This window comes from Triturus cristatus, chromosome 2_1, assembly GCF_964204655.1.
Source record: "Triturus cristatus chromosome 2_1, aTriCri1.1, whole genome shotgun sequence".
Classification (NCBI taxonomy): Eukaryota; Metazoa; Chordata; class Amphibia; order Caudata; family Salamandridae; genus Triturus; species Triturus cristatus.
The window spans coordinates 171,244,366-171,262,126 of NC_140581.1; the positions used below are offsets into that span (position 1 = coordinate 171,244,366).

Here is a 17,761-nt window from a genome sequence, read left to right on the forward strand (position 1 = left end):
TATTTATGTTTCCGGGGGCCTTTTCTGGCGAGCCCAGCTGCCACTCCATCTTTCCTTCGTGGGTCCCTTCCCTCGCCCGCCCAGGTACCAGAGTTCGAGGCACTGGCTATGGCTGCAGATTGTGCTGCCCCTTCACCCACATTTGGTCTTAGCATTCAGTCTCTTGATCCTAGGTCCTATTAGTATCTCACTCAGTTTGCAGGAGCAGCGCCGGGCTGCGTTCGCCCTCCCATGACAAGGAAATCTCAGAAGTAGACAGCAGTGTTCAAGGGAGCTGTGCAGCTGGCGGTGGATGCCTGCTCACAGCGCAGATCACTCTGGCACTCCGGTGAGTACCTGGAGCTTCTTCTTGAGTGCGACAACAACATGCTGTTCGGTATGGTGGCCGAAAGGCGCTATATTTGGCATGCAGTGCATTAAGGCAACAACCTCAATTCACCATGAGTCACCCCAGGAGCACCTCTCATGATCGCTTGGTTTTCAGGAATGGTTCCAACCCAATGGCATATGTTGGTAGTGCCACGGTCATGTGGTCCACTTTTGGGCACACAGGCCACACCAACAGGCGCATATCTCAGCTTTGGTCAGGCCTACATAGGGCACACATCTCCAGGTGCCACAGGGCACACATCTCCAGGTGCCACAGTAGCAACAAATGACGAAGATCGTGCTGTCTGATCCAAAAGTACCACGATTCCATCAGTGCAGTTGCTTAGAGAGTCTCTATTGGATGGACCCTATGCCCTGCGTCAATTATGGTGGTCCCTGCTACGATCCGCTCCTCCTGCAGGGTTGGCACTTCCTTCCCTCACTCACAGGTCGATGTCTTGGCACCAAAGACAGTCTAGTAATTCTGCCTTCAGATCAGACTCCACAGGATGTTCCTGTGGGAAGTTGGCTGTCAGTGCAACACCAACCCCAGGCTGATTAGCAGTTCCTGTGTACTCTGCGGAGTACCCCCTCTTCGGAAAAAACAACAACAAACGTATTGGGTCGTGGGCTCCCATCTTCATATCAATTTCGCAGACAGAGAATGTGTATTCCAGGTCTGCTTCCTTGAAACTGGTTTGGGTGGATTCCCTTTTCATGTGTCCTGGCTTGTCTGTCTTCCAGCCCTGACCTTTGTCTGCAATAATTCTCTGCCAAGTAGCCTACCACAGAATTACAAAGACTCGTAAGTAGGCTGCACTCAGCTATTTATGACCTCTCCTCACATAGATCAGGAAGAAAGAAAAGAACCGCTTCCCCTTCAAATGACTCCTTCCCCCAATGATAGATACTGCAGGCCTCACAGTGCACCCCCTGCTATCTACCTAATAGCAGCTGCAATCACAGTTATTTACAGCCCGATATATCCAGAAGGGTCCTGGCATTTTTCTACTGCGGTTTGTGCTGCGGCCTAGAAAAGGCCATCATAATCCCTACGGTGGTGCCTGCGCAGGTACTGCCTCCATTGTAGGAGTTACAGTCTGCCCCCCGCCCGATAGGCTCCTTGAGCCTGTCAGAGGCAGCGGTCTTTACCCCATGGCCACTGTCCTCTAACCGCCGGGATTGTAATCAGATGGTCGAACTTCTATCCTGGATGTCAAGCAGACCGCCAACGACGGACTGTCGGTGGTGGCCCACCCAATATCGTAAAGAGGGCCTTAGTTTCTCATTTTGAAGTTTAACATCTTTTTTAAAACTTACAATTTAGATTTACATCTATTAGGAAATAGCAGAAAGAAAAGTAATAATGTTGGTTTTAACATTTTGCCAATAGAGGACGCGCCTTACACATTTTGGTAACTTCTCAGACATACTGTACCTGACAAGTTCTTTGTGCATCGCTGGTGAGGTGGTGTAGGCAGGGGTATACGTCTCTTGCTCCGTTGATTCTTCTCTGGCAATCGCAGTAACCTCTGGTTGCAGGGATTTGCTAGCAGCATGATGGAAATCTGCAATTTCTGTTAAGCGCTTCTTCATCTCTTTTAGCAGGTTAACATGGGCAGGGCTGTGAAAAAATCTTTTCCCAATACAACCATCTACAGGCAGTCTGCAAAACAAGTAATTATTGCTTGCAACAAAACTCAATCTATTCCACTAAATGTCAGAAAAAGTGATTAGAATATTAACAGGAGCAAAATGTATGAAAATAGTTATAGAAAAATTAAAATATTAAGTCATAATTTTCAGCATTTTCTCAAAGTGACTTCTACTGAGCATTTATTAATTACTGTCCAATACAGCAAGAGCTTTGACATAGGCAAGGAGGCCATATGATGTCAAACTAACATTTATGTAATGGTTTTCGATGCAGGTACTGATATATGAGTCGGGAAGCAGACCATTATTGGCAAGTTACAGGGTTTTTACTTTTGATTTGGAAGCATTGAGTCAGTTTAATGGCTGTATTTTTTTATGAACTCATTGAGTTTTTGCCATCTGAAACTTAGTGTTTGGCAGTAGTGTTTAGTAAACGCGTGTAGAGATGACCGTGTAGCAGCCTGACAGATGTCCATGGCGGGGACTCCGCAAGCTATTGCACAGCATTGGTTCTGGTGGAATGAGCCTGTAAGCCATCAGGGGGTTGTTACAACCAGAAACAGAGTCACAACCCCAATCCGTCCTGCTTGTTGCAAAATACCACATGGCGGTGTGTTGTCCTTGACAACCTGGACCAGCCTTCCTTTAATGGAAGTAAAGCTTTCAATGGAAAGTGAATCACTCAACTCCAAAAGGTTTAAGTGAAGCTGAGCCTCTGCTAGAGACCAGAGTCCTCTGGTCTCCACCTATCTCAGATGGATGCCCCAGCCCAGGAGTGACACATCTGTCACCACTGTGAGCACGGGGTGGGGAAAGGGAGAGCCCTAGCCCCACTATGCCTTTCGCCCCTCCCATAGCGACGGATAGGGCGAAAGGCATAGTGGAGCTGGGCCATGGACAGTCCCAGCGACTGGGCAGTGGCTCTGCTGTCCTTTAACTGCTCGGGAGACGAATCTGCCTTACTGCCAAACAGGCGAGTGCCATCAAAAGGAATGTCGATAAGGGATGCCTGGACATGCCCCGAAAAGCCAGTAGACTTTGGGAAGGCATGGCGATGAGTGTCACTGACAAAGCTGCCTAGTGAGTTGGTCCTATCCAGTCTGCGGGACATAGTGAAATTTGCTGCGTCCCTGCCATCGGCTTGGTGCTCCTCCAAGACCATGGGCAGCACTTGTGCAACTAAATCCCAAACTGTATGGGTAAGGCTGAATGGAAGAGAAAATCCTCCTACAGGTGTCCAACCTCCTGAATTCCCTATCCGGTGGAGTGGTAGCAAATGCCTCTGGATGTTGAGGCCTGGATAACCAGATTCTTTGGGCTGGGGTGCTGGGTGAGGAAAAGTGGGTTCCCAGGAGTGGGGCCATGGAGGCAGGCAATCATCCAGTGCACAGGAAACTCTGTGCAGGGCTTGGTCCATGCCCCGAGCAGGATATCAGTAAGGGCTTCATTAAAGGAAGAAGAGGTTTGATGGAGTGTACCGAAGGATGAAGCACCTCCATCAAGACGTGGGTCTTTTCTGCCACTGAGTGAATCATTAGGTTCAGGACCTCAGCCGCCCTCCTCATCACAATGACAAATGAAGCCCCTTCCTCCGTAGCCACAATAGGAGGACAGACTAGGCCAGTGTCGGGAAATGTTTCTAGAGCACTGGCATCTACCACTTAATAATACAAGTTATCCTCAAGCTTTTCCCAGGGGCCGAAAGAACTATAAGGATCCTCAGATCCACCCCAATAGTATTCCCTCCAGGGCTCATCAGTAAAGGGAGGCACAGTCTCCAACCCGGAGGGTCATGTATCGGTCAGCGCTGGAGTCTACGTTGGGTGACGCCATTCTAGCTCCATATCGGTGTCGGGTACAACAATAGAATTAGTGCTGCCAAGGGCAGCGGCAACACCGGGAATGGCACCACTAGAATGGACTCCGGGTAAGGTTACAGAATTGCGACCAGAGCCGATGCAGTTCCAGGAATGCATCCAGCTGACCCGACTGGTGACAAGTGGGAACCAACCGGCGGAACTCCTGTAGGGGCACCTGCCAAATCCATGGCGCGAATGCGCTCCACAGGGGTCGGCCTACCAATATATGAGGTGCATGGCTTTATTGAATTCTTTTACTGAGCAGGGTTGCTCTGGCGCTGGGAAATTATAGGAGGCGTGGAGCGGACCTAGACTCCGTAGGTGACATACGGGAGCGGGCCTACATTTGTGGCATCATTCCCGCACCTCATCCAAAGACTTGGACCGATGTGGTAAAGTAAAAGGGTGCTTTGATTTCTTAGATTTCTGGGGCACTTAACCGATGACTTAGGATCTGACGAGGACTGATGGGAACAACTCTAATAGAGGGCCAGGGACCATCCTCGCAACCAGGAAGTGGAGCGGTGTCGTCTAGTATCAAGCGAGCAGAAGCTTCAGGGCGTGCTCACAGACTGCCTTGGGGTTAATCATTTCACAGTCAAGCCAGGCCATGGAGTTGCTGACTGACTCCAGGCATCAAAGGTAAACCAGGAGGGGGAGTGTCACAGAATTTTGACAAAAAGTTTTTAAAAAGTATTCAAAAACAGACAAAGGTAGCTCTATCTGCATTGATGGTGAGGAAATAAATCACTGCTGTCAGCACCTATTTAGGCACCGTGCACATCCCTTCCTGTGCAAATAACGCAGACAATGCCAATGTGGAGCTGATCAACACTACCTACTGGCAGGCAGAGATAATGCTCAAGATATTACGAACCCTGTCTTACGCCTGTGGAATATTCTAAGGTAAGGAATCTGCAACTAGAAGTCTCCATCGGATATGGAATTCTAATTTCAGCATAGAATGTAGCAAACATGCACATTTTAAAAGAAGGTATAGATTTCCAATAAGCACTGTATGTAATAATGCTAACACAAATTGCATAAATGGAAGTAATCAACTAAACTTTAATGCACACTCAACCCTTTACTGTACCCTAGATATTTTTTACACCATTTCAGGAAGCCGAATTGGGTAGGATGGTAGAGGGAACATATGTGCTCCTCCCATGACTGCAGACTCACCTAGCCCCATCCTCACTGGCTCATCAAATACTAAGGCTTTATTTTGTTTGCAAAGGATTTATTGGAGGAGAAAACACATTGGTTTGTTTCAGCCGATACGGGTTGAAGAGGGTGAGGGTAACCATTTGCATATGTAATACCTGTACTTGGCAAGATGAGCAGTGCGAGGATGAGTGAAACTCCTCAAATACAACTGGAAATGCAGGTTATTGGGAGAACATCAGAAGACAATGTATGGGGTCTGGGATAGGGCAAGAGTGCAGGAAAAGCAGCATTAATGAGTTGAAATGATTACTAGAGATGTTAGAATAAGTACATATGTTCTGTAGTGAAGGCAGCGATTTAGATGCATACATTGCTACGTTAGCATAAGCGCATTAGCTTTTAGAAAGCCATCTTGCCACTTTTGCTGCTTTTGCACACGACACTGCAGAGACATGTTATTATTTGAGAACTGCTTGCTTGCCTTTTCTTCACATGAGAACTGTCTGTTGTTCACATCCCTAGACGTGCACTGCGACCTTGGTCTGAACATTGTGTGCAAAACACTCTGGGCCGCCAGACAATGTATGTTTTTAAGTCCAGGTTGATCGGCCCACTCTCTAGTCATAATATGCACACAGCTGTAAATACCTGAATGTCGAGAGCCTTTAATATTACAGGTTGCATGCGTTAGAAACAGATTCTGGAGAAGAACATTTCCAGGTGCAGAGCAAAGCTGATCCTGTGATGTGATTCAACTAAGCTGATCTTTACGGTATGGGGTTCCCCATTCAAGCCTAGAGACCTTCTATTAGTATAATAATACTGGCCCACTAGCAAAGGGAAGGTGGCTGTATTCCACTGTCATTTGTAATATGATTTCTCCCTTCATTTTCTATGGTATTGTAATAATGCTGATGGTTTTAATTATAATCATTTGTCTGCTTATGTTAGCCAAAGGACTGCATCTTAGGACACGCAGTTTATAAAATAAACCTTTCAAACTTTACCGTGTCTCTGATTACTCTTGTTGTGGACTGATATGAGAATAATAACAAACAGGTCTTTCCGATTCCCACCATTCCTGAGAGTACTCTAAGTCACTTGTTCTGGGATGTCTATACATTGGGACCTCCGAGAGAATACGGATAACGAATGGGACACTGATGCTGGTCGGATAGGGGTACTGAGGTGAGTTTTTTGGTACACCACAATTCACTGAGGTCCTGGTTTCCTGCGCATAGTTCTGTGCATGAGCAGAATCCCTGCAACAGTTCAAACAAAAACATTTTCTTTCCGAATTACAGATTTCATACTTTTCATTCAACTTTATAGTTAATCTTACTGTCAGTATGTTGGCCCATGTCGGTGCCGTAAGAGCACAAACTCAACAACGTCCATGTGCTAAATGGAATAAAAGAACATCAAACCAATTGTATCTTCCAGAGATGGAGACTTGTGACATTAACAGAATGCCCCTTTGATTGGCTTTCATGCATTGACAGTATGTGATGGTACATAACAATTAACTCAGTGGTAGGCAACCAAGACGAGATGGCTTAAAAAACAACAAGAACTGGCAAAGCCAACAGGTCTGGCATTGGCTGCTGGCCTTTCAAGCATTGGCAAAGTCAAAAGGTCTAGCATTAGTTGCCAGGCTTTTGGGTTTCCAATGATTGTTATGTTTTGTAAAGCTCTTAATGTTGGTGGAGTTACTAAGCCCTTGTCAAACATTTTTTTTAAATGATCTAACAACAAAAATATTTTAAGTCTCAAAAAGCTCACATTGCAATAGTAGTCACTGGCACAGAAGGGAAATAATTGGACGGAAGAGAGCGATGCATTGACCGTGCTGTTTGCTGTAGTAGGCAGAACTAAAATGTGAATGACACAACACCAGACCAATGAATAAAGAAGGCTGGCTGGAAGCCCTTATAAATAAGTAAATTAAACATATAATTTTAGTACAATTAAAGCGTCTTGCTGAATTCTCTTGCTTAAATGCAGCTGGTAATTCAAGGGGTGCCCAGAAGGACGTGAACAGAAGATGTAAAATGGCATCAACATTTCAATTTGTCATAATGCAGTTTTCTCACCCATATTGTGGGCCTGGGCGGTGAAGGTAAAGCAAAAAGAACTTCTGCCAAATAAGGGCCAATATCGGGTGATCAACCGGAGTGGCCAGTGCTTGGTGGGCCCATCGATAAATCATCAGCCTTTGAAGGGATGGTGTGATTGGAAGCTTCAACTGGCTCTGGGCTTTCTACATATAAAAGGAAAACTGCTTTAATTTATATGTTTAAAAAAAGTATTATTAACTGGAACATCCTTAGGAAGATAAATCTATATCCTAGTTTGCATGTCTAACGTTTTTTAAATCACAGCTCAATTAACATTTTAAATAAAAATGGGTCCATTTACAAAGGTATTTTGGCAGTAAACACATGTTTAAAGACACAAATGGATGGATTTACGAAAGCTAAACGCAGTCAACAATAGAAAATACATCTATCTATTTACAGATGCTAAAAAGTGCGGCACAACGCTGCAGAATTATCTGTGCTTAATTTGTAAAACAACATAAGTGTCAGGGCTCCCGTCAGGAGGCCACTGCAGCTTGCACCACACATGCTGCCAATGATAGTAACAACACAAATACTAACATTCACACTCCTACAAGTGTGACAATTAGGACTATTCCAGGCCCCCAAAGCTATAAGAATGGCTTGGGCAGTACATTTTTAATATATATCAAATTAATAATCAACTGTTGTTGTGGTCATCTCTAAATTAGTCAGACAACGCCACCTTGTGGCAGACTGTCACAAACACTGGTGTTGACAATTAAGTGCCGGTCCCGAGCATCAGAAAGCACCAGCTCAAATTGAGTCCTGAGAATTATGTACGTGTATCTCCTATGCAACGGTTGTGCGTGTGTTTGTTTCTGTTGGTCAAAGTGATGGTCTCATCCAATTTGGATGTAAAAATGTCAAAGTTCACGTACTTAAATATGTATATTTTTTTAACTGAAAGAGAGTTGAGAAGACTAATCTTGAAGCAAATGGAGTGGTGGTCTGAGCAAATCTAGGGTAGAACATCGGTACTACTACTTTTGTACATCTGTACATCTACTTTTGAGTTATGGGTTGGACATCTGTAGACTGTGTTGATTCAGTGTTACTAGGCAATGATACTTTTTATGTGCCTAGATTTGGGAGATTTTCTCTTTTCAGGTTCTGGTAAATGTTTTTTTTGTTTATATCTGTTTTTATTGATTTTTGCAGTCTTATGAAAGGTAACAGACGTTTGAATAGCTGTCTATACATATAACCATCCATCAACAATTTGGCATATATCTCTCTTTGTGTAGATGCTGGGCGTATCGTTAATAACATACAGTTCCTTCCGTGGAGGATCAAGTATGGCCCTTGTGCTCAATCAATGTTACAAATTGCATAGGATACAGCTTAATTATATTGAAGTACCGTAATGACGTTCCACAAAGTCTTTCCAGTTGTTTCACCGTGGGCTTCCAAACAGATGATATGACAACGAACAAAACAACAACAACAACATTGACCGGTTTATAGGCATTTATCCCTGCCACTGCCCCTCCCCGTACGCATCTCCCTAGTGTTTCCTAATCAACCTAATAGTTGTCCCCCCTTACTAGCAACGTCTGCTTCTACTGTCGGCAATCGATTCGTTCACATGTGTTCCTGGAATACCACGGTCTTTCTCTGACGGTGTGCGCGTCTCCCTCTGTGTGCTCGCGTTCCTCTCTCTCGGATCGCCCCCCAGAACATTCCTCCTCCGTCTGTTGTAGTGCATGGAGGAGTCCCTCCCATTGGGTTGCTATGGGTTCTTTACGCAGTCCGAGTATTTCTTCCCGCTGAATGGCAATCCTCTCCACTTTGGCCCATGCTAACAGCGAGCAACACCACGCACGCGTGTGTGGCGGATCCTGCGCTTTCCACCGCTTAGTTATAAGGCGCTTAGCGACCACTATTCCCAGGTCCAGAAACCGGGACGTTACTTTTGTGGCGGGGGTCCTCCTAAAGTGGTGTAATAGTAATACAGTCCATTCAAAGGGTATGTCGCGGCCTGTGCATGCATGTAACAGTCTGCTTATTGTGCGCCAATATGTGTATATTTTAGGGCAGCGCCATAGCTTGTGTATCAACTCAGCCCCTTGTTCGGCACATCTCGGACACGTCGCATCCGTGCGGTGAAAGTACCTGTTGATCATCGCAGGCGTGAGATATGCTCTATTAATAATTGTATTTGTCGGAATCTCATATTTCTAGATATGTGCACTGGACTTTTAAGTATCCTCTCCCGCTCTTTATCTGCCAATTGTCAACCCAAGTCCAGTTCCCATTTTCGGCGGAAGGGATCTAAACTTAGCGCTGCATGGGTTAGGAGTGACGCTGCGAACCAGCGTATAAGGTGTCTTCCACGCCCCATGACGTGTAAATACTGTATGGTGAGGTGTTGACTTGGTTCTGTGGTTATGTCCCCCCACCTGGCTGTCAGTGTCGCTACTAGTGAGCGGTGTGTTAGGAATTGCCCCGGTGGGAGTCCCTCATCTTCTACTAATGACTCATACGGTATGAGTGCACCATCCCGGTACAGGTCTCCTAGGATCTGTAAGTCGGCTTCCCGCAATTCCGTGAGCGAAAGGGATGTGAGTACCCCGGGCCCGCTAGGGGATCCTTCTAGTGGTATTGCTGGTGCGTAAGGGACAGTAGTTCTAGTAATGTATAGGCACCTGCGATAGCATTTGTATGCCACTGCTAGTAGAAGCTGCATTGGCAGCGCGGCTCTAGCGACGGGGTGGAAGAGCCGAACTATTTGCTCCAGCGAGTACGGTGCCAGCGTGGTAGCTGTATCTTCGCGAACCCCTATCCACGAGCCAGCGAGCTATCCACTGCAATTGGACAGCCAAATAATAGTGTTCAAAACAAGGTGCGGCAAGGCCTCCCTGGTCAGTGGGTAAATATAGTTTCGCTAGTGCCATTCTATGTCGGGCGTTTCCCCAGAGAAAGTCCCTGAGTAATTTAGTGAGCGTAGTGAAGGTTGCCGGAACATATAGAGGCAAATTAACGAAATAGTGCAGGAGTCGGGGAAGGATCACCATCTTGGCCAACGCTACCCTGCCAGTGACCATCAGTGGAAGTGTGTTCCAGAATCGCATCTGCGACCTGATTGCTGTTAAGGCCCTCCCTAGGTTTCCGTCTAATAAGTCTTTAGGCTGGCGATAAATCTGTATCCCCAGGTAGCGGAATGTGCACTCTCTCCATTGTACCCCTGTACCATTCAGAGAGTATCTTGGGTCGCTGCCTCCCTCACTGAATGCTTAGATGCAGGATTTGCCAGCATTCACTCGGAGTCCCAAAATGGCAGCAAAGTCCTGCAATAGTTGTGCTAGTTGGCCAGGTATGTTTTCTATGTCCTTTACATAGACCAGTAGATCATCTGCATAAAGCGACACTTGGTGTATCGCATCCCCTAGAGGTATACCATTCCCCAGTGTTGCACGTATCACTGCCACTAGGGGCTCTATTGCCAGTGCGAACAGAAGGGGAGACAGGGGGCACCCCTGTCTAGTACCTCTGCGCACCGGTATGGCATCGGAGATGTGCGGCCCCAGTCGCACCCGGAGAGTGGGATTTTTGTATAGCAAGTCGACCATCTGAAGGAACCCCAGGCCCAGTTCATACCGCAACAACACTGCTGACAGATAGCCCCATTCTAAGCAATTAAATGCCTTTTCCAGGTCTAGAATGAGACACCCCGCTTTGGGCCATTCATGTATGGCATCTGTCGCCACCCAGAAAAACCTGCGCAGATTCAGCGATGTGCTCCGTGCAGGTACAAATCCATTTTGGTCGGTGAGGACCAGCTCAGGGACTACTGGCGCCAGTCTGTCCGCCAACACCTTAGTGAGTATTTTATAGTCAGTATTGAGAAGGGCTAAGGGTCTATACCAACCCAGGGCTGTGGGGTCCCTATCCGATTTTAGCAGAGACGTCAGGTATGCTTCTCGCATCGTGGGGGGTAATTCTTGCTCCTCCAGCGCTGTAGTATATTGTGTGTGGAGGTGTTGCACTAGAGATTCGCGGTAGGCTTTGTAATATTCGGCAGGCAGGACATCCGGCCCAGGCGTTTTCCCAGATGCCATGGATCCAATCGCATCCCCAAAATCTTCTAAGGTGAGTGCGCTGTTAAGCTCCTCCTGATGTGCCTCTGAGGCTATGGGTAGTTGGACGGAGCCTAAGAATCGCTCTAGCTCATGACCTGGGCAGCGCCCTCTAGATTGATACAGCTGGGCATAATGGTCTGTCATAGCCCTGTGTATCTCGCATTGCGTGTACACTTGGGTCCCCTCCGATGTGCCGATGGCCCCTATCAGGGCGTGGTTGCTCTCTTGCCTCAGTAGCCAGGCAAGTAGTCGGCCTGCTCTATCAGCTGAGACGTGCATGCGAGCTGTATGAGCTGAGTAGTTGTGACATCGCAGTCGCTCCAGGAGCTCCGCATGTTGGGCGCGGAGCCTCTCCAGTCAGCCCGAGTCTTTACCTTTCCCTTCTCCTTCACGCTTGTACTGCAGTAGCTGGGACTCTAGCTTCGTAAGCGAGGTTGACAGTTGTCTACGTATTTTCCACGTGGCCCCCAAACAGTGCCCCTGATCGCTATTTTGAAGGCATCCCATTCTACTAGTGCATTGCTTACTGTACCCTCGTTGAGGTCGAAATATGTGAGGATGACCGTCCCCAGTGACGAACGAAACTCTGGGTCTTCTAGCACAGTTGTTTGGAGACGCCATGTAGGTATGGGGGGGCGATCTGCCTCCCAGCTGAGTTGGATCCACAGGGGATTATGATCGGAGTGCGTCTGCCCTAGGTATTCTGATTTCGTGACAAGTGTGAGCAGGGATTGGGAATCCACTACCCTATCAAGTCGTACATGTAGGTTATGTACCGCGTAGTAGTAGGAGGAGATATGCTCAGTAGGATTAAGGACACGCCACACATCCAACAACGCCCAGTGTGAGAGCCAGTCTGTGAGTGCCTGAGCATTAGATACAGCAGAGGTTTTGTGAAGAGGGGGGAACGATCTATCTGTGTTAACGTTAAATACCGAATTGAAGTTTCCTCCCAGGAGTCAGGGAAGCCCAGCGTAAGGGGTCAGAGCTTGTGATAACTGCACAAGAAATGATGGTTAGTCTACATTTGAGCGTATATCAATCCCAACAGTATTGTTTGACCATTGAGTCGCCCACGCACTAAGGTGTATCTGCCTTTGTGATCTGTTACCACGTCTTCACTAATAAACGGGGTGCCCGCCCTCACCCAAATTAACGTGCCTCTCACATGCGCTGAGTACACAGTACCTTATACCTGCCCTCTCCAACGCTTGCGTAATCTGTCTAGTTCTGCCTGTGTCATGTGTGTTTCTTGTAATAGGGCAATGCCTACCGAGTGTTCTGGAGGTTGGCGAATATGGAGTAGCGCCTCGTGGGTGTGTGCATGTCGCGTATATTCCATGTTAGTACATTAGCTCGTGCCATTACTAGTGCATTTAGTTGTCTGGGGTGGCGGGAGTAGATTTTGCGCTGGTGAGTGTGTGTCGTGGGCAAGCAGTGGTGTACCGGTCTGTGGTAACGAAAACACTAAGTCAACTTTGAACGTCATAACAGCTGGGGCAAACTCCAGGTTCTGGCAAATGTTGATAAATAGTTTATAAAATGGTATTGATTGTTCTTCACTGTTAATGCACCCCTGTTGCATAGATGTGACTGGATGTGATGAAGAGTATAGAAGTCCTCTGAGAAGGTTTGTGACAGCCCAGCAGTTGTAGCATGGCAATTTTAGACCTGACATCCTTGGCATGGCTCTCCCCTAACATTTTGCCTTCAACCCTCCTGTTTTGCTGACTTCGTTTCTGTTGGCTTTAAGATTCGGCACACTTTACCACTTCTAATCAGTACTAAAGTGCTTGTGCTCTCGCCGTTAAACATGGCGAAAATGGCTTATACCCAATTGGCACATTTAATTTACTTTTAAGTCCCTCGTAAAGTGGTACTACATGTACCCAGGGTCAGTAGAACCGACGCACCTCCTCAGCTGCGCAACCTTGAGCACAATCTACGCATCTCCTCTGAAGCGTGGACTTTCCCAACGCAAGGACTTTGATTTGTAGCCCACCGCCCCATCAGAACTACTGCTGCACGACGCATCCTGGTGGCAGTCCTTCGCATCGCAAGCCTCGTCGACGATGCAAGACTCCACATCAGAAGCCCCACAGCTTCTTTGGAACCAGCCGGTGCACAATGCATTCTCAATGAAGGACTTCGCATTGCAAGCCCCCTCCTTGACGATGACACAGGACCTCACCTCACAGCCTCTCAGTTTCTCGGAATAGACGCTACATGACACATCTCCGAGCAGGACCTTGCATCACCTCGGCTGTGCATCACATCCTCGACACAGGCCTCTGCAGCTCTTCGCAAAAGGGATTAAGTTTACTCTTGTTCAGCAGGCCTAGCTGGATCCCTATAGCTGACCCAAGCTCCATCGCGGTCGGCCTGAACTTGTGACTTTCTCCTGGTCTAACGTGCCCAGATATCCACAGTTGACGCTTTGTGGCGCTATATTCACTGTAATCTTTAAAATTGCATATCTCCAGTTCTACTGATTGGATTTGTTTCATTTGGTCTTGACTTTTTTTTCTAAATGTACTCTATTTGTCTAAATTGGTGTTGTGTTTCCACTTTATTACTGTTTGAAGTGCAGGCTAAATTCTTTACATTGCCGCTAAGCCTGTGACAAGCTACCAAGGGGTTGAGCACAGGTTAATTTTGGGTTTGCTTGTGTTTGACCCTGACAAGGATTGTGGTTGCTGCTTGAGTAGAGTTTCACAACCCTCAACAAGTAACCTAATTTCTTACAAGTAACATTTTAGATCATATGTGTGAGTAGAAGACGGGGTAGGTTTGGAGAACTTGGTGATCTCAGATGATCATCTGGGCAACTGGAGAACTAGATATTATAAGAAATGTGAGAAACTAGAGAATTACGGTTTTGTGATCAGATGTGAAATGAATAGTCCATAATGAGGTCCTGAGGTCAAATGTCTACATGATGATGAATAGTCAGCAGTTGATATTCACATCATTTTACATTAACCCATGCAGGGTGGAGGCATGCATTAACAATATTCAGGGAGGTGTTGATGAAAGAGCAGTGAGCTGAAACCATTTTCAGTAGGTTGCTGGAAATCGAGTCAGCTGACTACAATCACAGGGATTTTGAAAATGAATTGCGTGACTGAATGAGGGAATACAGCCCATCATCTATTATGTACCCAATATTAAATTTGGATGCACAGCATAGGAATCATATCTAAAACATTTTATCACAGCTGAAGTAATGCCATCTGAAAACATGACGTTAGGAGAGATACAGGGTATCACCCAAACCATACTGTCTAAAGTAGTGATGTGATAATGAACATTACAGCTCCGTATACAGTGATGTGGGATGGGACAGTGTCCCTCAAAGCAATGGACTCAGTCCTTGCCCACAGATAACTGGGTCACAGAATTTGGTTTCAGAATATTTCATGGTAGGTTTAAGTCTCATCCAAACTACCAACTGAAACAAAGATAATACGCACTTGACAATAGCATTTAAAAAAACAGTTATCGTTAACTGAGAGTGTTTCTTCTCCATTATTGTACATATTTTTTTTAAGATTTATATAGCGCGATCTAGACCCGATGATATCAGGTATCGGAGCGCTTTACATGAGCACCAGTTTCATTACAGATGGACACATTCATTTTTGTTAGAAACGGGGAGATTAAGCGATTTGCTCAGAATCTCAGGATATTCCGCAGCTTCAAGGTGTACCGCTCTAGCCGTAAGGCTACAGCCTCTCTTTGGTCTGAATCAAAACGGCCAGACTCTGCTCAGGGAGTGAATTCTCATGATACCGTGCCATTTGCTGAGCTCTGCTCCAGAAACCAAAACTTCCCATGTGTGTATGCCAGATAATGTAAAGGAACTCCTTCCTGCTTAATCCAGAGAGACTCTTTGTAATATGCAGGCCACTCAAAGCCCTGTATAACACACGGTCTCACTCCGAGTTCAAACATATCAGAAACACAAATAAGAAAGAGCTTAGGTCATGGAGACACAGATATGTTAACTCTTTAAAATACCAATGTTCATTTAAACCACTCAGCTCACTGAGCACTCAAATATCTGCACGGATACAGGCCCACTCACTCAGAGGTCTGCAGTTTGTAGAGTTCTTCTCTTCATAACGAGACTCAATTTCTTAATTAATACCTTGAGTTCCCTGGACATTATCTTGATAAAACCCAGACTCACCCTCAATACTCAGTCACTCAAAGCTAAACCTGAAGCTATGGTCTACAACTCCAGGCAAATGCCAGGGTAGGCTTACAGACGAGTGGCAAGACACTGGCCCTGGGAAGAAAAGATGAACCTAGCAGAGCACACTGATTGCCTCCACTTATCCTACATGACAAAATCCAACGTAAATTAGGAAAAATGTAATTTTACATTTGGTTTTTGAGCTTGCACCAGCTATTATTTATTCATAGTACAATTGGTAGCATGTGGCCATACAATACTTGTTTGGAGCCAGCTTCTGGTGAAATAGTAAGTTTGTAAAAAAAAAAGTCTCAAACTTTTTTTAACTACTTAATGAGGTGCGGGTTCTAGTTTCATTTTTTTTATTCTGCTTTGCTTGGCAAGGTGCATATGCCTCTGTTCCTCCATAGACTTCTTCAGGGTCGGTAAGCAAAGTAAACCTTCGATAAAAGACTGCTGCCCCAACGTGATATGACATAACACAATGAGGAAGGTGATCTGGTCTAGTGGTTTAGTCCCAGATTATGATCTTGGTTGGTGAACTTTGTCAAAAATGATCAGCTGGTAATGCCATTACTTGTAGTGCTTTCTGACACATTACCAACCAGGGCTACAAGATGGGGAATGCCATGGGGAATAAGGTGATGCTAATGATATCTCTCAAAATTCCAAGGAGTTGCCTGGTATTACCTGGTCATCTCCCGATATTAAGACTGCATCTCCCGGGCATAGTAAAGATGTGGTAACGTCACAGAGTATAGAAACAGAATTCAGTAACCACTTCACCGGCCTTTGATCTCACTCCACAAAGTTACGGTCAAGTACGCAATTGTTGCGAATCCAGGTTTCTACACGTGGCCACCATTGTGTGATTCTGGGCAAATGATTTTATCACTCTGTGCAGCAAGACATTTTAACATGTGTATTCCACATAATTATTTGGACTGTCCGAATTGCATGATCTTAGCCTTCCTTTCTTTCCCGTCCTACAGTCTGTAATGTGGTTTTTACAAACCTACTCTTGTGTTTGAGATGCCCCTGCTCCAATAAAAATGTCCCTATGACGTACCCTTCTAATACTTAAATTCACGTTTGCACAATGTCAAACAAATGAGTTAATAATGCAGCATTACAGGAGATAAAAGGAAAATTCTGTGGTCATTTCAAAATCAAAAAACTAAACAAATCTCATGAAACAGTACAAATACCGACTATAAGTGCCAGTAAGGTATCCGTGGCCATATCATTGGGGCTCAAAGTCAACATCTCATAGTGAAAAGAAGGGGCTGGGAAGAAGCCATGAATAAAGAACTGGGGAATGGCGAATGGGACAGAACAGTGGTAGTTGTAGCACATGTATCCTGAAACATCAAATTTAAGTTAATACAATGTAATTTCCTCCCTAGGGCCTACCTCACGCCCATTAGGGTTCACAGGTTATTAGGGATGAGTTAGGGTAAAAGCCACAAATGTTACCCAAACGATGCAAAGCACTATCACATGGTATGGGATTGTCCCGTCACAGGCCCTTACTAGTGAGACATTTACACAAATTAATGAAGCTGTAGCCATCCCAGTGACGGGGTTACACGTGACATGCTTATGAGAAGTGTTCCCACAATGGGGAGGCGCCGGGGGATTGAAGGCATAAAAGTGGTTTTGTGACCCTAGAAGTAGAGTTATCCAAATGCAGACAGCAATAAACTAGAAATCATCTGGGTTCCCTCGAACATGCTATGGAGATCTGATGTAGTTCGAGGTGAACAATGGAGAAAAAAGCAACTCAGTATGCTATTGCCACAAAAATGTGCAAAAGTTGTAGCCTGGAGGCTACACTAGAGGCATTTACTATAAATGTGATGATGGAACCATGTGAATGAACAACAACACCACTTCCATATCAATTGATTCTGAAAAAAGTATCATTAGGAAGGAAAGATGGCAGGGAAATCGGAGCATGCTCTCTTGGGGTCACTGTCAGATGCCAAAGACGTGGCGGCAGAGGCTGGAGGTGGTGCTAAAGGTAGGCTGCCTTGCAAATGAATACATATTTATGCTTGCACCGCCCATGCCTATTGATATGCACCACAGCAGAGAAGAAGCCCAAAAAGTAACATACTCAAAATTGAAGCATGTAATGTAAGTGTAATTGTGACTCTTCTGAGAAGTTGCTTGTATTGTGAGGTATACAAACTCCAATCAAGTATGCTTTCAATCAAGTGCCACTTAAGTATCAGACATGGCTGTGACATCACTAAAAACAGTGCTATGGGGACCTACGACTGTCGATTTGAGTTTTGTTTTTAA

General features: G+C 45.7%; 1 protein-coding gene across 1 annotated transcript in view; it reads right to left on the bottom strand.

Annotated features, from left to right (window-relative positions):
• The window catches only part of EPG5 (ectopic P-granules 5 autophagy tethering factor), a 595,944-nt gene that overhangs the window by 333,554 nt on the left and 244,629 nt on the right, over positions 1–17,761 (bottom strand). The window contains exons 22-23 of the mRNA XM_085629140.1: positions 7,148–7,314; positions 1,808–2,035 (exon numbers count right to left, since the gene is read on the bottom strand). Of these exons, the coding sequence (XP_085485266.1) occupies positions 1,808–2,035; positions 7,148–7,314 (395 nt within the window). The remainder of the gene's footprint in view (positions 1–1,807; positions 2,036–7,147; positions 7,315–17,761) is intronic.